The 11325-nt window shown below is 40.2% G+C and overlaps 1 protein-coding gene across 9 annotated transcripts in view; it reads left to right on the forward strand.

Moving 5' to 3' along the window:
- The window catches only part of LOC131443349 (dystrobrevin beta-like), a 34731-nt gene extending 26985 nt beyond the window's left edge, over positions 1-7746 (forward strand). For 6 of the 9 annotated variants that reach the window (XM_058612889.1, XM_058612896.1, XM_058612891.1 and 3 more), the window contains 4 exons: positions 1458-1547; positions 1656-1707; positions 3623-3670; positions 4751-7746. In XM_058612889.1, coding sequence (XP_058468872.1) covers positions 1458-1547; positions 1656-1707; positions 3623-3635 — 155 coding nt within the window. In that variant the 3' untranslated portion in view covers positions 3636-3670; positions 4751-7746. The remainder of the gene's footprint in view (positions 1-1457; positions 1548-1655; positions 1708-3622; positions 3671-4750) is intronic. The other 3 variants (XR_009233604.1, XM_058612895.1, XM_058612894.1) reach the window with 3 other exon arrangements.
- Positions 7747-11325: the final 3579 nt, after the last annotated feature.

An 11325-nucleotide genomic window follows, 5' to 3' on the forward strand; every position in this document is an offset into this window, starting at 1 on the left:
GAGAAGTAGTCTTGGAAAGAACTCCACCAGATAAGAGGGTGAGAGTGCGGAGGTGGATCCAAGATGCTATTGGAAGAGGATAGACTGTTCTGGTTGCACTCGGTAGGTCATTCCACCAGCACACGAAAAGAGTCTGAATTGAAGGATTGTCTTGTGCGGGGCATTGGCACCGCCAGACGGCGATCCTTTGATGAACAGAGTAGTCGAGGGGTAACGTAATCCTTCAGTAGAGCATTTAAGTAGCATGGGAGCAGACCCATGAAGCACTTTGTAGGCTAAGGGGAGCCAGTGGAGCTCAATGAAAAGAGGGGTAACATGTGCCCGCTGTTATTTGGGAGGTTGGGAGTCAAATGACTCCAGCGTGTACTTGTTCATCTGGACTCAAACTGGCCTGGATGCTCTGCTGCAAATGTTTCGACAGTTCCCATTCCCCGGGTTTTCACCTGGAAATAATAGAAGCTGTCACACAGAAGAAGAAGAAGAAGAAGTGAGGAAACACATGGCGTCATTGAGATGAGTGCCATCTTCAGACCTGCGAGGAAACTAGAGATTCATGCCGTGTTGCAGTTTACAGCATGGTACCAATTAGCCGCCAGCTTAACTGCTTGTCAGTTATTTGGTCCGTCACGAAATCGGTCAAATGGAACAAAAAAAACACCCAATACAAACAAGCTGAAAGAGGGAACCAAGTACTATAGTGTAATTGAACTTTTGAAGTTTGAAAAAAAAAAAAAACACTTTTCCAGGCCTGGCAATGGTTTGACATTAAGTGAATGTTTTGAATTAATAATGAAATCAAATATATCAGATGTATAAGACTCCAAGCTGCGTGAACGCCTCTCACGTACTGTATGCCGCATGACACGCGTGTCACGAGATACATGTTGTGTGAGAGTGAAAGTCCTGCAAGTCGACTAAGATATTCCAGGTGAGTACAGGTCAATAGGGCGAGCACAGCGAAGGAAAGAAGAGCCTCATTACTGCACGTTACAGTCACTGCAGGTGCCAACCTTTTGTGGAAGTCTGGTAAAATATTGTGGAAATGTTTGGAAACGTAATTGGTAAAATGTGTGCAAACCCTGGATGGCTAAAAAATGACTTTTTCATCGTCCGATATCAACGCTGATATCACAGCCTGGAGTATCTACAGTACTAATATTATTCTTTTGATACAATCTTCTGTTCTCAAAATAAGTCCACATCATCACTCTACTGCTGCATTCTTCACCCACATTCTTGTCTCTCTTTACAGCCCGGACTTAATGAAACATTTCCATGATTTCTTTGGGAGTTTTGAGCTTGTGTCTGATTTTACTTTCGTCTTAAAACAGTATAAAATCCAGTGTTTTTGACGAGTATCAGACCAGGAACAATACCAAACTGAATTGACTCATCACTTGGTAAAAAAAAAAACCCAGCCTTGTAACTCAGTAAAATATAAACGTTTCTTTCTTCAGGCTCCAGAAGGAACCTGAGAAACGACCTCCTCGTTGCAGCCGACTCCATCACCAACACTGTGTCCTCACTGGTCAAAGAGCTGCACTCAGGTACAAACAAACTCTTCCTACTCTCCCACAGATGTTACTCATCATTTCGTCGCAGTTTCGTCGCTTCTGGAATAGAATGTTGACATTTCCTTCTCCTCTTCTGACTAGATGACGGTCGGGAGGAAGAGGAGAGGTTGCTGAACGGGAAGGACAGAGGTAAGTAAGTGTCTCATATCCTTTTTTCCCTCCGTAACCTAATATCCCGCCTTTCCTAATTCTACTCACGACTTCAGATTAACTCATTCACCGTAGCTCCACTGACATGTTCTCAAGGTTGATTTACAACCCAAACAACAACAACAACAAAAAAAAACTTATTGAATAAACTAATGTAATAATAATAATAGATAGTCCAGCATGTTTCTCTGCTTTCCCTGGGAGAACTTGGAAGACGAGACCAAAAAAAAGTCTAATCTGTTTTCCATGCCCATGAGCTTATTCATGCAAAATCATAATAAAACAGGAAAGCACAGAGATCTGATCTCATGACAGTAAGTAACATTTTTTCCGGTTAATAGGTTTGTCTACACGTCCCGAGGCTGGGGGGACATACTCGAAACATGTGTGTCCATAATTATGACTCTGAAGGGACACAATATCAACTCACGTCTGTTCTTAATCCTCATCCATAATGTAGTCGTTGATATGAAGTGGTGTCCTGTTTCCTTACACGTGATAATCGTTTTTCTTTTTATGTCATCAACTGATTGATTGTTGTATAAATGCGTGGAATCAGCTCGTTTTGGTAGTCCCCCGAAGCCACACGTTGACGTTCAAACAGCCCTTTCCCTCTTGATTTACACTGAAAACCGCTGACATGTTACGTTGAATATCGTTGAAAACGACATTGTAAGAACAAGCTTTGGGCCCCCGAGGGCCTCGAGGAAGTAAATCCAGCTTTTCCTCCTGTCAGCTGAGTTGCTCTTTCCTCTCAGCTCTCGAGGGCAGGAGTAAACTCATTGAACTTTTGAGATCATGTCTCCAGAATAAAAACATTTAAATTGAGAAAGCTTCTAAAGGCAGGAGTGACAAAATAATAATGTAAAAACACTCAGTTATAAACACATTTGTCCAATCCAGTCCAACTTGATCCGTAAAGCACTTTACAGGGTTCCCACAGGTTCCTTGAAATCCTTTAAAGTTTGTGAATTATAAAAAAATGTTCAAGGCCCTTGAAAGTTTTAAAAAAATCAACCTTAATAGACATGGGTCTTTGAGTGCTTGAATTTTGTGCAAGGAAAGAAGTGAAGTTGATATTTAGGTAAATGTCTCCCTTGTTTGTTCCGACGCATTGCTTGATGTACGCAGAACTAGCGGTGTTGTGGACACTGTCCACTGTCCCTCTCCACCCGTTGACGCAAATTAAAGAGTAAACTTAAGCAAGAGAGCGAATGGCGACGTGACGTCTGGGAAATGAAAATTCCACGATTTCAAAAAGGACAATCACTTGTCCACATGCAAATCAATAGTGGACGCCATCATGGGCAACGACGCTCTTACAAGTTGCTCTCTACATCTTAAGCTGGGTGAGCCCATTCTGTCCTTGGATTTGAGGGCAATTTTGTCCTGGAAAGTCCTTAAAAAGTCCTTGAATTTCCAAACCAAGGTGTGGAAACCCTGATTGTAGTAGTTTGTTCAACAACACTCTCCTTAATGCGCTCTCGGTGTCTGCGAGCGACCGTGTTGCACTCGCTCGTATGTACGTCTGTCAAGCTTCATTAGCAGAGCTTTACGGAGCCCCGCCTCTCTTTTTACGAGAGAACCGCCTGCAGAGATGAGACTTCCTGCTAACGCTCATTACCATACTAACCTGCTGTACTAACCCAACGACCCCTGACCCGTTTCCCATCCGTCCCTCCGTCCAGACAGACAGACACGAGGAGCAATGACGACCACAGTTAAGTCTAAACATGCACAGTCAGTTTGTGTAACACCTGTCTCACACTGTTCTGTGTTAACAGCCTTGTCTGGTTCTTGTTACAGTTTTTGTTTTTTGTTGGCAGAAACCTGTCGCACTTGTTTCATCCTCAGATTACACTTGTCTTCTTCTGCTCACAGTGTTTTCTCTTCTCCAGCAGGTTAAAGTGATCATCTGAAGAAAAACAACAAAAAAAGATGAAGAAGTAAGTTACCAGATGTGCTTTCTTTCTCATTTTCATAACAATAACAAGTAAAGGAGACTCACGCACTCTGAACTGTCTGTACTTGCCAGTTCAGTTTCCCCAGAGAGCTCCTTCTGTATCAACAATTCACTCAATTAGGTGATTGTACATTTCATTATATCTGCCAAATGAAAACAATTGCAATAGTTTTACACACTATTGACTCAGAAATGTGTGAGATTATGGAATCCCGGTGTTTTTTGTGTGTTTCCTGCTCAATTTTAAAATCACTTTGGTGTCGGGCTACAGCAATTTATCGATTCTATAACTGATTACTAAATTAGTCTGCAACTATTTTTATGATCAGTTAATCAGTTTGAGTATTTTTTAAATAAATATAACAAGTTTTCTGATTTTTCTACCATGTAAATGTGCCCCCCCCCCCCCCCCCCACACACACACACACCTTTTTTTTGACAAAACAAAACATCATCATCTTTCAGATCTTTTCAGTCAGATTCACTTTGACCAGTTATTATTTATTTGATATTTCCAGATCTTTTGCTACTTGTAAACTTGACAGAAACACAGTAAAGAACTGTTATAAAGGGCTTTTATTTTCTCCTTTGACATTATTGTCAATTGTGGAATTGTGGAAATGAGACGTGTCTCAGATTCACTGTCTGATGATTGAAGAACACATTTTATCTCTGGAAATTAGTGGAAAATAATCATTAGTTGCCTTAGCCCTACTTTTGGTGTTTTATTTTAGCGGTTCAGTTGCGTAGAAAAGTATTGAAGCTCTTATTTTGGTGTTTTTTTGTGTGTCTTTCGTTAACAAAAATGACTTTTTTCCATCGTATATACTGTATAATAGTTTATAAATACTACTATTTATAAATGTTGTCACCTGAGGTAGATTTTTACAACACATCAACTTTTATATGCACTCAAAATTTGACCAGGTGAGAGCTATTTTCCATCGCTGTACAAGAGGTTGAAACTATTCCTTTTATTCCCACATGTCACTCATAAAAACATGAAAAGAAAATGTCTCACATGTCTCACTGATCCCGTGTCTCTGTGTCTCTTCCTCCTCAGACAGTGTGACGTCTCGTCACAGCCAGTCATGACTGAACAAAAACCCCTGCAGGGATTCAAAGTGTTCCTTTCCTACGATCATCGTTTCAGCTCCGCTGCCAAACAACCAATCATGATGCTGGACACCAAATGACCCCCGCGGGTCCCTACTGATGTATAGCTGTGATTCTCTGTGTGTGTGTGTGTGTGTGTGTGTGTGTCTGGTCACTGTGGGTTTGACTTTTGTTGTGATTAGATGGTTCGTACTGACACCTACTGACGTGTACTGTAGCATGTGTGCGTGTGCTCTTGCCAATTTTTGTGTTTTTGAGGGTCGAGTAAGTGACAGAGAGAGACATGGTGAAGAGATGGAGAAGGAGGAGAAGAGAGAAAGGGTAGAAGGTTTCAGAATCAGGATGGAAGAGAAGAGTATGTGAGAGAACGGAACAGGAAAGACGAGAAGAAGTGAGGCGTAAGATGTTCAAGATTCAGCACTGTGTGCTTCGTATTTATTGCTTTGTGATTATTATTTTTTCACATTTATTCTAAAATGACGGTGTGGTCAGGCCCTGCTGTGACGATAAGCTTTAATGGGATGTTTCCTGCTGCATCAGGCCCCGGTCCCTGGTCCCGTCTGCCTGAGACAGAGACGCAGAGGCAGGGGGAAAGAGTTGGAAGAGTCCTGGTCCTGGTACCGGTCCAGGGTCTGTGAAACCTGGACCAGATCAGTGTCACCGTGATGCTGAGAGCAGCTCAGGTCGCCCGTGCCTCTCTGTGGACTCCCACTACTGCAGTGGAGCGACAGTTAAAGAGGACATCTGAATACTGTCTGTCTGTCTGTCTGTCTGTCTGTGTGTGAGTGTGTGAGTTTGTGTGTTAAACAGGGTTGGTGCAGCAAAGTGGCAGCTGACAGATCCGTCTGTTAGCGTTTTCTTGTTAGTTTTTAATAAACAAAAAATTAAATGGTAAAAGACATTGTTTTGTCCACAAACCAAAGACATGCAGTTGTAGTTTTGGATTCTTTGTCACAGAGGAGCGAAAATTGTGATTAAGAAATTGTGATTAAGATGCTGAAAAACTAAGCAGATGAACTGATTAACTGTCAAATTAGTTGCTCATTCATTTAGTAATTGATTTATAGTTCCCACAAAATTGCTAATTATTTACTCACTCTTGTCGTGACAGTGCAGTGATTCATCAAAACAAGTGATTTGTTCTGTCGTTTTTTTTTCTTGTTAAATATGTTTACTTTTTTTAAATTCAATTATACACATTTCTTTCTTAGAAAGAAGAACATAATATATAATAATAAAAAATTCTTATGAAAACCCTTACCCATGATTCTCAGTGGTAGAAGAAGTAAGTAAAGTAAAAATGCTCCCATGTTTCTTTCTATGACCAAGTGATTCCCTTAATTTAATATTTAATATACATGCAACCCCATTATCCACTTATACACAAACATTGACACACATTAATATAATAGGAAAAACTACTCAGTAATTCATGGCTCCTTCACTGTATTTGTAAACTGAAAAAATATAAATAAACTTCTCCCACTTTGCTGCTCTAAACTTCCTGTCGAATGCATTTGTTTGTGGAAGCTGAAGTTCTCTGTGACTCTTGTAAACGCCCCAAATAATCTTCAGTCTGTCGTCTCCGTCGAAATCCAACATTGACCCAAAGTTACTGAGTATAAGACAAATGACACAGTTCCAGCACGACTCGGCTCGGCTCTACTCCTTTTATTTTAGCTTTTCCATTAGGGGATAATACCTGGTACTTTTTTTATGTCGTTTTCACACCTAATTGACTGCCAGACTGGGTTCATTTGGGGGTTGCAACATTCAGCCGGTCCGAGTTTGCTTTCATACTGAACTTTAGTGAAACGAATCAAACCTTTTGAATAACGTATTCCCCTCCTCGCCTGAGGTGGCGCTGCATCAATAATTACTGAGGGAGAAGACGAGAATGAACAGTGAACAAGAAAACTCACTCATCTTTTGGTTTTGGCAGGACAACTTCTGACTAGAGTTCGATTCTTGGTGCCGACCAGAGTTCAATTCTTTGGTTGCGGATCAGTGTTTGATTCTTTGGTGCGTATCAGAGTTTGATTCTCTGTTGCGGATCAGAATTCGATTCTTTGGTGTGGATCAGAGTTCAGACTTTCCGAGAAAACAAACTAGTATTCGATTTAGAAGGAGCTGGTGTGAACCCATCCTAAATGTGACGTCGACAGACTGCGGGCCACTGATTGGTCAGAGAGTCTCGTCACTGGAAGAGTCATGAACGCAACGGCCGACACGCAAATCAAAGTCAACAATGCCGAACTGTAGATCAGTTAAAAAGACTCAAAAAAACCTAAAAAACATGTGTTAATCTCCAACATTTAGCAAAGGAAATCTAAAATCTCAATATCTTACAGAGGAGTCTCGTGTATTTAGCGACAGCGATCGTGAGCCGAATCACGACCCATTCGGCTGTATTTCAGTTCAGTGTCTGCCGAGTCGTGCCATGTCGGGCTGGAACTGTGTCGTGGAAAAGTGCCAAAAGTCGGGGGCTGATTTTATTTCACGTTACAGCTGTGAGACGTGTATATTTTTGGTTTTTAAATCATCGCGTTTTTAGCTGTCAGGTTTTAGGGTTTTGTTGCTTTGTAGAGAAGCTATATTTTGCTGTTTATGTACATTTCTGGTTCCATTTGTCGTTGTTGTCATTGTTGTTGACTGACTACTCGTGGCTGGGAGATCTCATTTTCCGCCCGCTGGATGATTGACTGACTTGTACGTGTGGGTTAATGCGTGAATGAGCTCATGTTTCGGCGTGTGTGTGTGTGTGTGTGTGTGTGTGTGTGTGTGTGTGAAAGAGAGCGAGAGAGAAAATCTAGACTGACAGGACGGACGCGTCCCGACATGAATCTGTAAACACGCTCAGCTCTGAACGTGCCGGAGCTGACGGTTGTGAGTGAAAAAAAAAAAGTGTGGATTATCTGCAATAAATAATATTTAACATCAAAACTGTCTCTCATCTCCATGACTTAATCTGCGTCCTCCTGACACCAGAGGCAACATAATCATTTAAAACAAAACATTCAGCTGTGTTTGACAGTGTTATCATCTCTGTACAGTTGTCAGAAGACTAATGACACTAATCTGTGAAATCTCTGGATTCTGACAACTCTTATATTCTGCCTGAGGCTGACACCCGGTTTCCGGGGTCATGCTGGATTATTTTACTCAGGTAAGTGTTGATTAAAAAGGGGCAAACTGTTTTCTACTGTGCTCGGTTTTTAAGTTTCCTTTTTATTTGTTTCATGGGAATGGAAAAATAAGACAACATTGGAAGAAAATAAATCGTTTGATATCATTTCAGACGCTAAGGGAAGAATCTGGTTGTGATTTACACCTGATTGCACGTAAAAAAAAAAAATTGGTAAATTAAATTGGTAGCGTAAATGCATCCAAACTAAAATTTATATTAAGATAACTGTCTTCACTTTGATTTAAGTTAAGTTAGTTAAAATCAACCATTTTCTTTTTCAGACTATTCTAGTCCTCATATAATTCTGTTGCACTAGCAAAATTACCTTTTAAAAGTCCGTTTTTATATCATATGTGGGAATTACTACATTATCATTCATTATTTGGCAAAAGTTGGGGTTTTATAATTTATAAATGCTAAATTCTTTTTCTAGAGTATTTTTTTGCTACTTTTTCTTAAATCAACCATCTGAATTTTCACTTCCACCACAAACAAAGGCTTTAGAAGATAAAACTTTAGGCGAGTAATAAAACTTAACATCATTCTGCATATTTTAAAGGCCTTGCTAACCCACAAGTATACAACATTTTAGGAGTAAAATTATCATTTACATTTAAATACCCCCCCCCCCCCCCCACACCATCGCAAACAGCATTGATATACACTAAATATACACCATTTAACCCTAACCCCCACCTGAATGTAAAGACTTTTAAAAGCCCCCTCTCTGATTTAGTGTCCTCATTAGTGTGGATGAGCAGTTCTCACTTTTCCCAGGAGCTTCCTACAGAGGTCACGACTCCGCTGTGTGCGTCTGTGTGTGTGAGTGTGTGTATACAAGGTGGGGGTGTGAGCGACGCACTGAATGCAGCTCATTCAGGTTTGTCTGTGCGTCTATGACCTCACTGACTGCTATAAATAACACACACACACACACACACCCAGTGTCTAGTCATGACCCCGGTGTAGTAAAGATCGTGGAGCTTTTCTTTCTTCTCTGAGGTCAAACTGAGGTTAACCTGCTCCGCTCGAGGCCAAGTCAAAAAAGTGCATTTGATCTGACGGCTGAAGTAACAGTTAAGGCAATTTATAGGTGTTTTTCCCCCGATTTGATTGTCTTTTAAGTGATTAATCAATAGTTCAGAGTCGTTATACCAGAGGATTTCCTCGAAAACTGGATTTTTATGCACGGTATCTACACTGAACACTGCATTTAGTGTTTCATTCATTCATTCATTGATTTATTTATGTTACAAAAACCAAAAACACGTCTTTTATGTCAAAAGCTGCATATATGCTCATTTATTAAACTTTTTTTTTTACACTTTTGCTTTAATATTAGTATCACTATCTGTTGAAAGACAATTTTCCTTCAGTTCACAGACTCTTTGTTGCAGCTTGAATGGGGTAAAAGTTCTATATAATTACTGCTTTAACCCACAATTACCTTTAGTTTAACTGATAAAGACCTCACATGTACAATAATGTTATATAATATTGTTTGACATAATATTTCGAGTGCAGATGCCTCAAACCTGTGGCCCACCTCTTAATATTAAGTTATAATGAGTTATTTCTGTAGTTTTTTTTAAATAATAGGTTCATTTTTCATCAAAAATACATCTATATTCAAAGAGTTCAGTCCCCCCTAGAAGCAGTTCTGTCTTTTACTTGTCTTTCAATGCTAACGTCTCCTAATGTGAATTATCTGTGAATGAAAACTCCCTAAAATGCAGATTTATGGCTCAATTCACAAAAATACATGACTGTACAAACACTCAGCCTCAGTCTACTATTACTTACAACTGTTTCTGTGTGTGTGTGTGTGTGTGTGTGTGTAGCACAGGTTTTGACTTGTTACAACAGCTTTTTACTTCACCTGCTGAAAAACCTGGAGAGAGAAAAAAAGGAGTTTAGACATGAGGAGAGGTAGAAGTGTTTGCATGTATGAAGAATGAAAATGGAGCGGTGGGTAAAGACATCTGACCCATGAAAAGTCACTGTTAGTCTAGAGTCAAGTTCCTCTGTCGCTGTTGTTCCCAAACCAGGGAGCTGAAATCTGCAGCAGCAATAAACTCAATGCACTGTTTTGTGTCTCTGTAGAATTGTTATGGTTTTTTTGAGTCTCTGTTAGTAATTTTGTGTCTCCTTGTAGTCATTTTTTGTCTCTCTGTATCCTCTCTTTGTAACCATGTTATGTCTCAATGTAGCCATGTTGTTATTACATGACATTACATGTCATTTACCAGACACTTTTATCCAAAGTGACTTATAATAAGTGCATTTCAACATTTGGGTACAAACAAGAGCTAGAAGTAAGTAAGTGCTTCAAGTATGCCAAACTATAAAGTTCTACTCATATGTGCGATGTTTTTTTTGTGTCATTGTCTTAGTCGAGGTAGACTAATGACTCAGCATTGTAACCATGTTATGTCTCTTTGTAGTCATGTTATGTCTCAATGTAGCCATGTTGTCTCATTGTAGCATTGTTATGTCTTGTTGTGGCCATGCTATGTCTCTTTGTTGCCATGTTGTGTCTCGTTTTAGCCATGTTATGTCTCGTTTCAGCCATGTTGTGTATGGTTGTAGCCACGTTGTGTCTCGTTGTAGCCATGTTGTGTCTCAATGTAGCCATGTTGTCTCATTGTAGCATTGTTATGTCTTGTTGTGGCCATGCTATGTCTCTGTGTTGCCATGTTGTGTCTCGTTTTAGCCATGTTATGTCTCGTTTCAGCCATGTTGTGTATGGTTGTAGCCACGTTGTGTCTCGTTGTAGCCATGTTGTGTATGGTTGTAGCCACGTTGTGTCTCGTTGTAGCCATGTTGTGTATGGTTGTAGCCACGTTGTGTCTCGTTGTAGCCATGTTGTGTCTCGTTGTAGCCATGTTGTGTATGGTTGTAGCCATGTTGTGTCTCGTTGTAGCCATGTTGTGTATGGTTGTAGCCATGCCGTCTTGTTGTAGCCATTTTGTCTCTTCGTAGCCACATAATGTCTCGTTGTAGCCCTGTTATGTCCCACTGTAGCCATGTTACGTCTCCATGTAGCGATTTATCTTCATAGCACATGATAGTGGATCTTTTAACAAAACTTTTTTCCAATTCAGTTTGACTCAAATAACTTTATTTCTCCATGAATAACTTCATATATGTATAAAAACATCATTGTGTGTCACATAAACATATCCACAGTGCCGGCCCTGAGTAATTTGGTGCCCTAGGCAAGATTTTAGCTAGCGCCCCCTTGCATTGCAACTTTAACAAACATAAACTGTGACACATAAAACCAAAGGCTTACAACCACCCTATTACAAAGGGGATGGACAACTAAAAGCATT

This window comes from Solea solea, chromosome 17 (assembly GCF_958295425.1).
Source record: "Solea solea chromosome 17, fSolSol10.1, whole genome shotgun sequence".
In the NCBI taxonomy this organism is placed as follows: domain Eukaryota; kingdom Metazoa; phylum Chordata; class Actinopteri; order Pleuronectiformes; family Soleidae; genus Solea; species Solea solea.